The sequence below is a fragment of the Apis mellifera genome, linkage group LG14 (genome assembly GCF_003254395.2).
Source record: "Apis mellifera strain DH4 linkage group LG14, Amel_HAv3.1, whole genome shotgun sequence".
Lineage (NCBI taxonomy): Eukaryota > Metazoa > Arthropoda > Insecta > Hymenoptera > Apidae > Apis > Apis mellifera.
Window position 1 is genome coordinate 8,627,422 of NC_037651.1, and position 15,626 is coordinate 8,643,047.

Below are 15,626 nucleotides of genomic sequence, written 5' to 3' on the forward strand. Positions count from 1 at the left end.
GCAATTCTCTTTCTCTCTCTTTTAAATTTTTTTTTTAATCAAATAATCGATGATTCTTTCACGAAATTTTGCTAACTTTGCTCATACAATATTTTCCAATCGTTTGCGTAATTTTATCCATTCTCCTGTTCCCCATTTGTCCTTCATGACGTATATGCATGTGAATAGCGTACAAAATGATGCACAGATTCGAGGCAAATTCGATGTGAATTTAAGACGAATGACGATACGAAAGATAAAGAAGAAAAAGTCTTGAAAAGATTCTTGGAAATTCTATATAAAGCAACTAACGGGACAAATATAAATTTATATTTTTATTTATCATAAGTGGAAAAATATTTATTTAAAAATCACGTTTTATGCACACGAGACTTTGACATCCCATTTTATAATTATTATTTAGGAAATTATATCATATTAATTATATCAATTATATCATACGAAACATAAATATACGAACGTATATCTATTTCGTTTCGATAATTCGTTCTACGAGTCAATTGTAGATATTTAATTCTTCATTGCATGCGATTGAATCTGTGCGAATCACATAAATCATCATTTTCCATTTGTTTTCATTATCTCTTCTTTCAAATTTTTTATCCAACAGCAATATTCAGTCAAAATATTTCGTCGAAATATCGCTGAAAAAAAGTATCTAATTAATATAAAAAATTATATTAATATTTACTTAAAAACACATACCATCAAGCGATGTTAATGTATCAAAATTTTACGTAATGCAGATTTGTAGTTTAAAAAAAAATTGCGTTTATCATATTTGCCAATGAAATTATCATAATAGCAACTATGAGCACAACATAATGATAAATTATTATTTCCAAAAACGGACGCAATACAAAATTCTTCTAAATTATTTAGAGTTAAACAAAATTTACCAAAATTTTTCTTCTTTCCATTTTCAAACCAATTTTACTTGTTTCGCATCTTATCATTTCTTTTATTTCAAAAAAAAAAAGAACAAAAAACTTAATCCATCATATGAATAATCCTTATTCTTTGTCTCTGATAATGTTTTTTAACAAATTTCTGATAATAGATGATCAACGGATTAATGCACAAACAGCTATTAAAAAAAAGATAAGATATTAAAAAAAAAGCGAATTGGTAGCAAAACAATGATTAATTCTTTGATTTTCATGTATACTACAGATATCAACAAGATAATTATACTATGACTGTTTTCTTCCTTATATGTCTTCATTATATTTGGATTCTCGAAGCCTATATCTATTACTCGGAAAGGTCAAAATAGGCAGACAGCGTCTCTGATGGAATTACGTAATTTTATTTTGTCTAGCGTGACGCGACCCAAATCCACAAAATTTCTGAAACTTGCGAATATCGGCACCGTGATTGATGACTCCTTGGCATCCATCAATTGCGAAATTCTAAGGAAGAACAGTTTGACATTGAATTTTGGAACATTCTAATATTTTTTTTTTTTATCAAATTCAAAATTTAATTTTTTTTTTTTTTTTTAGAACGAGAATATAATAATAACATTCTTTGCTATCGATTAACGCTCTTTGATTTAACTTCAATGCATGAAAAGAAATGTATTTAAAAAAAAAAATGTTTGCTTACCTTATTCGCAATTCAATACGTATTTCTTGTTTCATTCTTGTTTTTTTTCCTTCCAGAGTCGTTAAATCACTAATCCTCGATGCATCACGGTGACAGATTAATCATGTTTAACAAATTTAAGGAATAGCAATGGAAGTCATTTTTCGCATGCAGTAAATAATTTTTTCGCTCGCTTGAGTATTTCGATAGTGAGTACACGATGAAAAATGGCGAAGATAAGAGAAGTCCGAGTGTCACCGGAACCTCTAATCAATGGACCAACGTCCACTCAAGATTGCACGCTGGGAAATTAGAAAATGACAGGATTTTTAAGATTTTTCAAACATCGAACTGGTAACCACGCGAGCATCGCGTGAACACAAACTGTGAATAGATGCTTTGTGGTTTTCAATCCTATGTATAGTAACCCATACGTTTTTCTCGTATCATCTACCCAGTCTTTTGCTCGTATTATGTCATAAAACGTTGCATAAAATTTATATTCATCAATGCTCATGATATTCACCTGAAAATCGAGTATGACTGTGCATTAAAATATTTCCTCATTTTATTTTTGTTTTTTTTCTTTACTATTAAATAATTAACGAGGTAATGATCAATCAATGTACAATACACTCTCGATAATGATAAGATACACTCTAAGTCAGATTGTTTTTTTTTTTTTTATTTCAGATATTCATCAGTTTATTAATATTAAAGAATCACGATAAAAGTGAGCGTATTGCACTTGGAAAGCTTCTAGCATGGTCTTGTCCGTATGTTAAGCTTGTTCAAGGAAAAAGAGCAAAGCGACTGCGTGATTCTCTTTTGACGATAGAATTGAACTAGTTTTTTTAAATGATTTTAGATAACGCTAACACTATTCTATTTGGAATCTTAATGACGCTGATATGAATACTTACATCCAAACATTTCAATAATTCAATGAAATTTAAAAAAAATTTCTTGCGAACTTTGTACTGGTTAAAAACTACACTGATACACTAACATAAATTAAATTTGCTGGCCACGGATCAATCCATGGCTTTCACTCACGAGAACACGTGCTAAGCTGAATCGTTTTCATCACTATCACGTGCCATAGTTTAATTTGAATCACGTTTTCGTCTCGATGAACCAGTTAAAATTTTCTTACCACTGATATAATTTTGTTATTCGATTAGGAAATCACGTGGCTGTTTCACGTTTTTTTTCCTATTCAGAGAAACCTCAAAAGAGTTCTGTACACATGTAACAATATAGCAATCTATTCGTCTACAATAAATTTCCTAAAAGTGTATTTAAAAATCCAAAATTGTATCTTATCGGTATCTCATCGAGGGTATTCGTGTATACTACAATCTATTCTCTCACCCTGACATACCTATACAAATACAAAAGTATTATTGACTAACCTCTCTCTCGAGGTCGTAGGACCCAGGTAATTTCGAAACATCACGAGGAAGCCTCATGTCAAAATATACGTGACTGTTCTCGCGTTTCCGTTAATTGGCCCTTTGCTTCCTTCACAGCTGCGCTACCAGTAAGTACCTCGTAGACGTGTGCCAATTGGTCGGAGCACCCTTGAAACTCGGGCGGATGACCAATCGACTGGTCGGTACGGAAAGGCTCCTAGGAAACGTGAGGTCGCCACTCGTGCCAGCTTTAACGTGCCGCTTCGACAGTTAACCACAGTCGTTGTTTGTGTTTTGTCGCAGACGAACGAAGAGACTGATCGTGAGTTCAGTCTCTTCTGACAGAGATTTGCGCGTTATATCAGAATTCGACTTACTCTTTGTCGATCTCTCGAGTGATAATTGAGATTTATTAAATAATGTATACATCTCGCGAATTTTCCATCGTCTTTAATCTCTACGAGAAATATAGTTAAACGATTTCGAACAAGATATAAAAGGTAAACGGAGTTGATTATATGAACACTGACAACGGTACGAGCGTTTAATTCAGTGAAGCGTGCATGCCGGCCACAGTAACTGAGGTGAGTCAATAAAGTCGCAGAATTTTTCAACGATCATTCAATTTAATTCCACTCGATTCCCTTGACCAGGCGCAACGATAATTCGAGCGATCAATTAGTCTCATGGCCAGTCGGCAATCGCACCGCTTCCGTTGTATCTAATTAGATACATAGGTCCGCGATGCGGTAACACTATGTAAGGGATCAATTTACGAGATTTTTTTACTCTTTGTTTATTTCGTCGTATCAGTTAACTTCGTAACATCGTGATCAACCGTCGAGAAAATTTAAAATTTATGTATAACGTATCGAATTTGATAAACTCATTCACTGGTGATCATATATTCAAGGTTACATTGTGATAATGTGATTTATCATTAATGTGAAACTTTTGCGTTAATTTTGAATAATTTTTGTACTGTTAAATATTTGTAGAGATTCCCCTTGCGTTCGCCAATTCTATATATCTATGAAACGTTTAATAATTTGCGTGGTCAGAGTAATAATGCGTGGTGAGGGGTGGGAGGTGGATAAGCGCGCCTGCAGAGTATATTATGATCAAGTGACAGTTCGCCAGCACATCATAACGTTCGTGTCGTTGAAAACTCGTGCATCGTTCGGTTACGGTGTATGTCATTTTTCGCGCCTTTCCATTTTAAAATTCCGATTGATCAGTCCAAGTTAGCCTGGCAGGGCGTTAACAATAAAATAAACGATTCGATTGGCTACGATATTGTGGAAAGATTTTGTAAAAAAGTAACTGTAAATTTTAATCTCGGGTCGTGAGGGCTATCACATCGTCGCATTTCTCTTTTTCTTTTCACTCGACGCTTTGTATAACACGAAAAGTCGAAGATCTGTTCAGTGTTGATCGAAACGTATCTTCGTCTCGAATGAATTCCAAGAAAAGAGGTATCGTGTTTTTGTTAATTCAATCTTTCATTCGCGAAATCAGATATTTTCTGACAAAAATTGTACTTATATATCCTTCGTAAGGAATAAATGATGATAAAATGATGATAAAATTTAATATTTTTTTTTCAGAGGAAAGCAATCGTAATCAAGTGTAACTGCTAATATACTCGTTATATCGAAAAGTTTAAGGAAGAATATCCGGAGTATATACGATCATTGTTTCGAATACAATAAGCAGTATGACTAAAGTATCGGGAATGGTCGAGACAGAGGACGTTGTCGGGAAACCGACTTTTGTTCGACGTGTGTCCAATATGCTAAAAGGTAAGAATCTTCGTTTTATCGATAATTGAAGATAAGATGAAATTATATCTTCCAATTATTGATCGATTATTTTTTTATAAATTATAATAAATTTTATAAATCGATTACCATTTTTTTTTTTTTCACAGATGGAAGTTACAGCGAACCACCGATGCTATTTCGTCACGCTTCTATGCAGAAAATTCGCCACTGTTGTCAAAACTTGAATTTATTGCCTTATTTGCTATACTCCTTCGACAACTCGAAGTCGCACCCAATCGCCCGTAAAGTGCACAATTGCCTCGGCCAATTTCTTCAAATAGTCACAGCGAGGATCTTTTTGATATACAAAAGTTTTCGGCGATCATTGCTCTGCGGTATTCGTTCAAGCGAATTTCAAGCATCCGAGCCACCAAAAACCCCCGAACCTTGCAAATTTACGGCGAGATTCCAAACTACAAGGCAATTGAAGCGCAAACAAAATAATCGGCTGATCTTGACCCTAGGCGTGTACTTTGCCCCTTTGTTTTTGTTCTCACAGCTGGTCGGGCTATTCTGTCTGATGATATTTGGAAAGTATACGCCCGGTTTCATTTTCCTAATATCGGCCCTATTGTTTCTCGCCTACATCTCGTTCAAAGTTCTCTTTCACGATATCGAATCGACGAGACCGTCTAGACGTAGATGTCGCAAAATAATTAAAGCGGAGTGATTGTATCTTGTGCCCGCTTATCACTAAACTATCACTATACGATCAGACTGTCCATTGAATAGATAATAGACCTGAGAGTATTGAGAGTCTTTGCCTAATTTACCGTTCTCCATTTTTCGTATTTGATTATACTTAAGCGATGCGATACCAGGTAGAGCTTTACTTATTACATGGTCTTCTATATCGTATGAATCAGTTTCGTCCATATTCATTCATACCCGTCTCTCTTTTTCCAATATATGTACATGATAATCATGTTTTCATCATCGAAAGCTTCGTAGGTTACTTTAGGATCACGATCGATCGATCCCGTCGGTTCGGAAATTTCATAATATTCGTTTTTTTTTTTTCTTTTGTACTTCGTCATTTATCGGACTGATACACGTAATCGTATGCTCGTTGTTGCGACGTGTAGAAGATAGAAGGTAATGATGTGCTTTTTTTTTTTATAAATAGGTCTTAAAAATTCATGCGATAAATTTTTATCAACACTGGCATAAATCGTAATCCTTCTGTTATTTTATATTTTTGCCTTTTTCAAAATAATTCTAAGAATCATTGTCAAATATTATATCATCGTGTTAGTTAACGCTGTGTATAATATGAAGTGCAATTTACGAGTTACCTGGATAGCATATTGCAAATCATTGTCTATAGCAAAAAAAGACTGAAAATCGTTTTAACTTGTATATATATAAAAAAAATTAGACGCGTGATGAAAAAAAAATATATACATATAAATATGCGAGAAGAAAATGATTTATTCTATATCATAAGATATATAATATAATTATCTTTCTTTGGAAAGACTTAGCACGTCCACTGAGCGAGTTAGGCTAATCTGTGATTAAGTGGACCCAAGTGTATTTTTCATAGCCATTTGTTGTCCCGTTTACTTAAGTATGATAAGGAAATATGTAACTTTGATCTTTTTTTTTAAAATATACACGTTAGCCTTACATAATCTGAATATATCGTCTTTTTTTTTTTCTTTTTAATACTGTACAATTCATGATCTACCTATTTTCACCTTGTCAATGAAATAACACTAAAAGAAACAAGCAACAATATATGAAAACATTAATTATATTACTATAGTGTTTTCCAGCGTTGTTTTCAGACTTTAATTTCATATCCGACTTTAATTTCATATTAGACTTCAATTTCATAGCGTGTGCAATCACAAGTGCAACATAGCTTTGTTCGTGTACACTATGAAATAAGTGAGCATACGGACCTAAAAGATAAATATTTGTTTAAACTTAAATTTCTCAAGTTGATTATTGTGAATCATCGAAATATATATATATATATATACCTATAGCATAGACAGCTACGTCACCGCCACCATGATAAGCTTCATCCGATATAATAGTTGCCTGTTGACTATACGTGAATTCTGTAGTATTTTCTTTAGAAGGATCTATCCTAACAGAATTAGAATTATTAACTGTATACGCCATATTATTCGGTCCACCTGTGCTATAACTCAACGTAGTATATGGGATTCCGTCGATTTTAGATTTCTGAGCTATGCCTGCAATATAAATTACAATTATATTTGCATAATCCTCAATTTATTACGTTTAACTTAAAATATATATTATTATAAAAATCGTGTACCTAGAATGTGTGAACCTCTATCGCTATATCCATTAAAGCTCATCGAATGCGTGTGATCACTGGTTACGATAACAAGTGTGTCTTGCGTATTGATCATCTTCAAAGTTGCATTAATGGCGTCCGAAAACCTAACGGTTTCTAATAATGCTTGTGCAGCGTGACCACGATGATGAGCAAAATCAATAAGTCCTCCCTCAACCTAAAAATTATCATACCTTCACATATCCATCATACCTTTACATATCCAATTAATACAAGTTTTCGTTTAGTTGTTTTAGTAAAACGAAGACCATACCACGAGAAGATAACCATATTTTGATTTCTGTAAAATTTTCAATGCCGTCACAGTCATGTCTTCGAGACTCGGTTGCCCTTTGGGACCTTTTTTTCTGTTCCAGTCCATACTAATATGACCATTTGCAAAAATTCCTAACAAGTAATCGATTTTATCAATGTTTACGCGAGATAATTCTTCGTTATTTTGAACAACACTGAAGGCCAATCCTCTAGAGGATTTGTCTCGTTTCCATTCCTCGATTAAATCTTTACCATCCTGTCTGTGACCAGCCCACTCGTCTATAGGATCATATTCAGTACCTGTAGCATTAGTCTTGAGCATTTGTCTACCACCTCCCATAATTACCTAAGCCAAAAATACAGAGTTACAAAGATACAAAAATTAACATTTTTTTTTTATCATATTCTATCGATTTCGAATGTTTCATGCAATTGAATTAATATATTTAACAAAAGATGAAAGATGATGTACTTAACAATCTCTCAAATTGATGCGAAACATTCTACTGAACAATCAGGATATATTATAGTTTGCCTTGATATTTCTTCCTGGCAGATCTTCCACCAATTGTCTGGCGATGTCTTTGCATTTTTCAGCAGTCTTCGGCATTTTCGACTCGCATTCCCATCGTCTGTTCGCGCTATGCGCATACAAAGGTGCTGGAGTTGCATGGGTCACCCTGGTAGTCGTCACAAATCCTATAAAGTCATAATTTGAATTCTTATTCCCGTAGAAAAGATTCCTATTTATTTTTATTTAATTTATTGTTACTACCTGTGTCTTTACCAGTAGTCTGCGCCCATGAAATAATAGAATCCACATGATAATCTGTTTTCAAACTCTTAGAGCAATTGTTTAGCTCTACATTTGCATCCAGTCCAACCAAATCGAAATTTGTTTTCACTCCACCAAACAAAGCAGTTGCCGTTGAAGCTGAATCTGGTACTTGCTTGTTAGTATTATACGTCTATTTTATTAAAAATTAATATTAATTATCTTTTCTTTGTAATTGTTTTTAGAAGATTAACAGGAATGAAGACCTTAAGAATGCCTATGTGAGGAAAATTTTCCCAAGCCAAACGACTGTTCTCGCCAGCACGGTATATTCTACTGGCGGTTATGGTGTCAGGACTCATGCCATCGCCTACAAAGACGATCACGTTCTTCGCTTTGTTCGTATTCCATTTGTACGATAAAGCTTCCTCCAATTCTTCATTAGCCAATTCCCGCCAATATTGAATATCTGGATAAAAGAAAAAATTCTGATTAAATAATTGATCTCTGTCTTTTGAATTTGTTCACGTGGCACGTACACAGCACGTGTACTTTGCATAATGATAAATAAATAGGACAGACATGATAATTGTATAAATAGAAATTCATATTTTGAATGAAGAATTATAATTGCGATACTTGTTCTCGGAAATGATTATTTTTAGATACGAATACTTCGGCAAGATCAATGAAAGGAAATATAGAGAGTATAAGAGAGAAAATATCGTTTGTACTATGTCATCATTGGAGGAAAAAAATCAGTTGTTTCGCTGATTGCTGATAATCATAAAATGTGCACGAATTAATATATACCTTCTTTCAATGTGGCAACAACAATTCCAACAAGAGAAAAGCTGATGTATAACACGGTGAATTTAGTTTTTAACATAATGAAATATTACACTGATTTTTAACTACGTCTCTTATAATTGCGTACAAGTGTTACTACATGTTATTACATGCTGAGCATGACTAGATAGAATATGTCATATCATCTACTTTTTACGATGGATCGTAACGCTCTCTATTATGAAACGCATTGTATCAAATCGATAAGGAAGAATCCTGTTTTATTTCTTACTTTTTTTTTTTTATCATTTTTTTCATTTTTGGATATTTTGATAGGTTGATCGGATGAAAAAATTAAACTGGATTAACTAACATTCACTGTAACGTTTTATTTGATTTTTGTTCATATTCATCGTCTGTTCGTACAGATCGTAACACATCGCGTAATACAATCTCTGAAGAATTATTTTTTCTTTCTTTTCGCGTGTCTGACATTTTAAACAAAATTAAAAAAAAATAGAATTGATAAAATCTACCATTTGAACCTGTTTTTTATCTCGAATATTTAATTTGATTAAAAAAAAAAAAAAAAAAAAACATACAGTAAAAAGAAAATATAAAAATTGATTTGTCTTCACGCGTTCAAAACAATATTTTTTTTAAAGATTCATCAAAGGAGCAAGTTCCATTATGCTAATATATTATCATCTTAATCCATCAATTCCTACAATTAAATAAGTTTATAAATTTTGATTTTTTTCAACGCGAAACTTGCTTCTCGATGCAACTTTCGATTATAAATAAAAGAAAATCATCTACGAACAAATTATGTTTCCTCTTAACGTTAAGTAATACAATTTCGTTAATCTATATTTGGCCAAGAACAGGTACCTTGGAACGAAATAAAAATCATTGAAAATTACGAGAGAATACGTTCGGAATCGGCACTCGAGATATTATATCCTTCGATGGATCCTTTCACCGTCCACGTATCACACAAATTGATCATCCAGGCAATTGTTACGCGAGTATTATGCTGGAACGCGACACGATCTTTCGTGCCTGTAATTGTGGCCAACTATTTGAACTGTTCGAGGTCAATTTTTAGCACTTTTAGCTTCGTTCACCCGGATGTGCTATTTCACCATTCAATATTTCTCGTCGATTATTCGAACATTCGATTGATTCCGCAAGCTTGGCGATGATGAAACTGGGAGAATAAAAGACGAGCTAATTAAAACATGGTGGATCAGACGCGAAGCGGAACGAAATTCTCTTCTTTGAAGGGAAGGGAATTGGAATAGTTGGCCACGATTTCTTTTGAAGGAGAAAAAAAAAAACATCACTATCGTATTATAACTCTCACTGTGACAATTGGCCTAATATAAACTCTCTACAAATCTCTCTTACACGATAAAGTACAATAAAGTTATCCTCGTATTGAACGCGATACATGCACGTCGCGCTGTATCGATTACAGACGCCGCACGATTCATCTCTCTCTCTCTCTCTCTCTCTCTCTCTCTCTCTCTCTCTCTCTCTCTCGCTCCCTCTCTCTCTCATCCACCGCTACTCTCTCTCTCTCTTTTTCTAGTTGAAATATTATTGCCAACAATTTTTGTGTCTCGAGATATTTATAAGTTTGCCTTTCCTTTCTTAAATAATCCTTCGAAATGCTACATATACGAAAAATCTTCGTATCTCAACAATTTATCTCTTTCAATCCGCATTTATACAGCATCATCTCTACTATCGTCTATCGAAGCATTTTCAGATCCCCTATTATATTTCTCGATCCTCCTTGCTTTCAGATCGATCGAGTGTACGTGATATAGCGGATCGCAAACTAGAAGAACGAACCACGATCTTGTAAATACGCTTGCATACGAAGTGACGCCAGGAAGGCCAGGATTTACGGTCAGGATCGTACGATATTGATACATACAATTTCTTACGATCCGGCCAAAGATATAAATAAAATCGCTGAACCTGAAGGAGTCTATCCCTTTCTCTCCATCCCTTTCGAGTTTCAGGCCACGTATATATCGAAGAATCGTCCGCTGAAAATCGTCTCAGCAAAAATATCTACCTGCAGCGTCCGTTTTTTTATCGAAACGATATACATATACATACGTACACGATAAAATTGACTTTACGATGGCAGAAAACACTCACGCACACACACACACACACACTCTCTCTCTCTCTCTCTTTCTCACGCGCGCGCGCACGACATATTTTCTTTCTCTCCTTCTCTCTCTCTCTCTCTTTATTTCCGTGATCTATATTCTATCTTCTCGAAAATTTTCTTTTCTTTCCCTCTCGTCTCTCTCTCTCTCTCTCTCCCTTTTCTTTTCACGTCAGATTCGAGAAAGTCTCGAAGAACGCAACGAAACGATTCGAAATGTGAACGCGTGAAGATTCCCTTGACACTGTTCCCTCGAACCCTGGAAAGAAGCGCGCGTGCTTCTTTTTCTTAATGGAGTTCGAGTGGCGCTCGAGCGGCACGAGCCCCTTCGGAATAGAATAAACGCCGATTTCGATTACGATGATGCATGCTTACGTGAAATGCTCGGCCCGTTAACGAATGGAAACCGATGTAACAGGTAATAATTGACAGTCTACACGTTACACGCTAATTGGCAGCGTCCTCGAGTTTAACTTCATCGTATCGGCTCGACAAGATACGAAACCCCGGTCCCCGGTCGACACGGATTTTCACGTTCTAGATGAAGTTGGGTTGCAAAGACGCCGAGTAAAATGCATTAATCACTACTGATATGTGCGCGATGATTTTTATCTCGGATACAAACAAAGAGATCTGTCTTTTTCAATCCGCAATCCGCCACGGACGACGAAATCTCTCACGGAAAGGGATTCCCTGTTCGCGCGCGGATGGATTCGTCTTTATATCGACCAGAGTTATCTTCTATCGTCGTTCGAACGGAGGAAAACTGGAGACTTTCTCGACCGTTTTTTTTTTCTTCGCGAGAAAAATTTAAAATGACACGCGAAATCAAAAGGAAAGGAATCGATCGAACTCCGCTCCCCTTTCTTTTTTTCTTTTTTTTCTTTCCTTTTTATAAAAAAGAGAAACGTTTATCCCTCGAATCAAAAACGATCCGATTCGTTACACGTCGATTTAATATCCCTCGCCTTTCCTCGCAAAGTTCGATCGTTCGAGAAATCAAAATCACCGGCAGTGCGTAAATTAGGTCGAGTTAGGAGGAGGGCGAGCAACGTTACGAAGGAATATATAAAAAAATAAAAAGAGAGAATGACAGAAGAACGGAAATAGGGAGGTAACGAATAGAACAGAAAAGAAAAAGCGAGAATTCTTCGCTTCTCATCGAGAAATTGTCTCTGCTGATCGATACTTGCTTTCTGATCCTAATCATCCCGAATTTTCCAAATTCTTCTCGTCTCTTGTCTCTTGCTTCCCTTTTCCCTCTCTCCCTTTTCTCTTTTCCTCGCATCCCATCGCTCTTTGTAAATATCATTGTCGCGCGCTGTAAAAAAATTGCTTTTGATTTTTGGCTGCTTGAGCTTGGCTTCCCGAGCGATGCTGGCTCACAAAGTGATCGCTAAAAAAAAATCTACTAATAATCTGTCATCGAAACTGGAGAGATGAAGTAAAAGAAAAAGAAAAAGAAAAAGAAAAGGAAAATTTCAAAATCGTAAACTCGTAACTCCCCGTGTCAAGAACGAAAAGACCATCGGTCTGTCTAATAATAATGCGAGAATATCGATCAAACATTTTATTAATTCTATCCCCGAGCATCATTTTATCCAGTATCGCTCATCGAACCGAAGGGTTGAAAAAGTAGGGGCAGGGACAGGGGGGTGGGGGGAGGGGCGAGAACAGTTTCAAAGAGGTTTAATCGCGGGATTAGTCTCGTAACTCCCGTGAATCGTGTATACTCCGTGATATTCAACCTACTTTTTCCTCCCTCATTCGCCACTTTCTTATACCCGTCCGCCGCTTGAAATATCACGTATAACGTTTAACACGTTTCGCAATTTCCAATCTCTCTTGTGAAAAGTCACAAGTGGTGGTGGTGGATTTTTCAACCCGCGATATTTTCGAATCGATCAAGTGTTCTGAATTCTTCTTCTGAATATTACAATTACGGATTTCACGCAATTTCCTCCATCCTATCGATATTGATATTGTTTTTTTTAAAAAGTTTAGTACGTAGCAGTTTTCGAATACCAGAGATTAGAAATAACATCCAAAAGAGAATATTACGAGTAGTGAGTAAAGTTCACGAAACATCGGATCGTTTCCCGTCCAACGAGTAATTTATCACTTCCGCTCGCTTGGAAAGGGTTACAGGACAGGAGATAAAGAGGACTCTTTGAAATAGCGCCTAGGGCAACGTGGTGGCAAAGGGTGGTAATAGTTTTAGCAAGTAGTAGTTGATCGATTAATTAAGCTTCTCGAGCCTTGTCTCGAGAGAGAGAAGAGGATTTTAAACGAATCGATAAAACGACTACTCATCTACGATAATCACGAAGTCGATAAACGAGGCACGCACTGCGCTCGAAACTCTGCTTTCGTCTTCTATCTATCTATCGTATTGTACTATGATTATTTTTTTTTTCCTTTTATTTCCTTTTTTTTATTTTTTTTCATTTATTTATTTATTTATTTTTTTTTACTTTTTTTCCTTTTTTTCCTTTCAAACTCTATTCCCACCGTTGTGTAACAAACGGTCCTTCCACATGAAGTTCTCAATCGAACCCTTGCTTAGGCTTGGTATCGTCGTGGTACACGTATATACGTATACGTGAATTACGTCTACCTCCCTTCGAGTGAATACACTCGTCTCACAAATGTGCGCGTACGTATACAGGAGTACGTATGCGCGAAGGGAACAACAGGATGAAATTAATAATCGATCGGCAAGGATGAAAACGAGGGGGAAAAAAAAAAAGAAGAAAGAAAAATACTTTTTGATCGGTACTCGATAAAATGGAATTCGCTTTTCACGCTTGATGATTCTCATCGACATTTCTACGTTTCATCTTCTTCTAGCGATAACAGTCGTGGATCTGAAGAAACAATGGTGAATTTTAATGTTAACACACGAGTTTCTATAACGAACTATATATATATGCACCGATGACTTCGAGTACGAATCGATTGGAGGAGGAACAAGAATTATCTTGGGATGCACGATCGAAGAGATTCGTCGAACGAAGAACAACAATTTCGACGACAAGTTTTCTTTTCTTCCTAGAGAAATAACGAACTGGAGGGGAGGGGGGAGATTAATAATAACTGCGAATCAACAAACTACTACAACTCGAAAGTATTGTCCGTGAAGCAGATATATTCGAAAAATAAGTTTTCGATAACGTGGTGGTTGGTTCGTAGAACCAACCAAGATCCAGAAATTCGATCGATTTCGAGTTCGGTGATCGAGCAGTAAGTGATGATCCTATAAAAAAAAGTAACGACAAAACGTCACGAGGTAACTGTTCCTACAAAAAGGAAACGCCCAGGATAAAGGGTTTGTTATAGATTACGCGATAATCAAATAATAGCAACGCAGCGCTACGCTTTTCTCTCGAGTCTTCCTATCGATTAGTAATTATTAGTCCGCGATAACTCGATATGACAGGTTACTATGTTTGGCCGCTTCTAGGTTTTCTTAGATATACGTTTTTTTTTCTCTCTCTCTCACTCACTATCGCCGCTACACCGTTCTCACATCCCTCGGGATTGGCATCGGTTCAAGCTGTCCCGCGAAACTATCCACTAACCCACCTCTATCCGCCCTTTTATAAAACGTTAAAATGCCTTATCCTAATTGTTCTTTAAATAAAGCGGTAATATATATATATATATGTAGTCGATAAATAGACCCTTCCTCTCCGGAATGAAAACGCTATTATTATTATTATTACATGAATAGACGGTAGACACAACCCGTCTACTTTGAATCATCGAAATGGCCGCGTATCTCGAGAAGAACACTAGCTAGACCCTAGAAGAATTTACAAAATGCTCGTGAATCTTTTGATTTCTTTTTCTTTTTTTCTTTTTTTTTCTTTTTCTTTTTCTCCCTTTCTTTAACAACGATCGCGTCCACGACACAGCTTGAACGTGCCAGCGAGCTGACGATGAGATCCTATCTAACATTCGAGATCCTTTTTTTTTTTTTCCTCTTCCAGGCTTCCACATCGATCGTTCCGGATTTTTCTAACTTGTCTAACCCCCTACTCGACCACTCGAAGACTACTACTTCTCCTCCCTGAGGAGGGATTCCTCTGCCTCCTTTCGCCTCGCCTTCGCTTCCTTCTTCGCCCTCTTCTTCTCCTCCTTGGCCAATTTCTTAGCCTCCTTCTGCCTCGTCTTCTCCGCCTTCTCCTCCTCCTTCTGACGGGCCTTCTCCGCTTTCTCCCGCTCCTTCTCCCTCTCCTTCTCCTTCTTCGACTTCTGTATCTCTTGGACCACCGACAACTTCGGCGCAGACTGAGGCCTCTTCGACGTGGATTTCGTCGTTGACGAGGACGTCGAGCTGGACACGTTGCTCGAGTCCCTGGGACTCGGCGACGCTTCCAGTTGAGTCACAATTTTTTGAGCACATCTGGGGGAATGAAACCGTTAAACGCGAAATAATACGAGATATATACATAAA

At 36.2% G+C, this 15,626-nt stretch overlaps 3 protein-coding genes and 1 long non-coding RNA gene across 13 annotated transcripts in view; 1 reads left to right on the forward strand and 3 right to left on the reverse strand.

Moving 5' to 3' along the window:
- Positions 1-299: 299 nt before the first annotated feature.
- Positions 300-3,135, reverse strand: LOC100576925. Of its 5 annotated transcripts, none has more exons than XR_410077.3 (5): positions 2,972-3,059; positions 2,511-2,876; positions 1,609-2,113; positions 900-1,412; positions 300-644 (listed from the first exon to the last, which is right to left on the reverse strand). It is a non-coding gene; the product is annotated as an uncharacterized LOC100576925 (long non-coding RNA). The 5 variants fall into 5 exon arrangements; XR_410074.3 differs by lacking the exon at positions 2,511-2,876 and having other exon boundaries at positions 479-644; positions 900-1,087; positions 1,195-1,412; positions 3,003-3,135; XR_410076.3 differs by lacking the exon at positions 2,511-2,876 and having other exon boundaries at positions 479-644; positions 900-1,087; positions 1,182-1,412; positions 3,003-3,135.
- Positions 3,136-3,261: 126 nt separating this feature from the next.
- LOC725784 lies at positions 3,262-6,467 on the forward strand. 2 transcript variants are annotated; one of them, XM_001121591.5, is made up of 3 exons: positions 3,262-3,586; positions 4,610-4,804; positions 4,933-6,467. In XM_001121591.5, the coding sequence occupies exons 2-3, from the start codon at positions 4,720-4,722 to the stop codon at positions 5,493-5,495; spliced, it is 648 nt and encodes a 215-aa protein (XP_001121591.2). In that variant the 5' UTR covers positions 3,262-3,586; positions 4,610-4,719; the 3' UTR covers positions 5,496-6,467. The 2 variants fall into 2 exon arrangements, with proteins under 2 accessions (XP_001121591.2, XP_006564963.1); XM_006564900.3 differs by lacking the exon at positions 3,262-3,586 and adding an exon at positions 3,923-4,477.
- On the reverse strand, positions 5,933-9,168 carry LOC410530 (alkaline phosphatase). The gene is made up of 8 exons (XM_006564901.3): positions 9,004-9,168; positions 8,457-8,659; positions 8,191-8,383; positions 7,951-8,114; positions 7,414-7,761; positions 7,119-7,317; positions 6,814-7,032; positions 5,933-6,732 (listed from the first exon to the last, which is right to left on the reverse strand). Exons 1-8 carry the CDS (start codon positions 9,077-9,079, stop codon positions 6,530-6,532), a joined length of 1,605 nt encoding a protein of 534 aa, XP_006564964.1. The 5' UTR covers positions 9,080-9,168; the 3' UTR covers positions 5,933-6,529.
- Positions 9,169-10,325: 1,157 nt separating this feature from the next.
- The window catches only part of LOC100576805 (chromatin assembly factor 1 subunit A-B), a 34,706-nt gene continuing 29,405 nt past the window's right edge, over positions 10,326-15,626 (reverse strand). For all 5 annotated transcript variants that reach the window (XM_003250491.4, XM_016916242.2, XM_026445189.1 and 2 more), the window contains one exon: positions 10,326-15,575. In XM_003250491.4, coding sequence (XP_003250539.1) covers positions 15,227-15,575 — 349 coding nt within the window. In that variant the 3' untranslated portion in view covers positions 10,326-15,226. The remainder of the gene's footprint in view (positions 15,576-15,626) is intronic.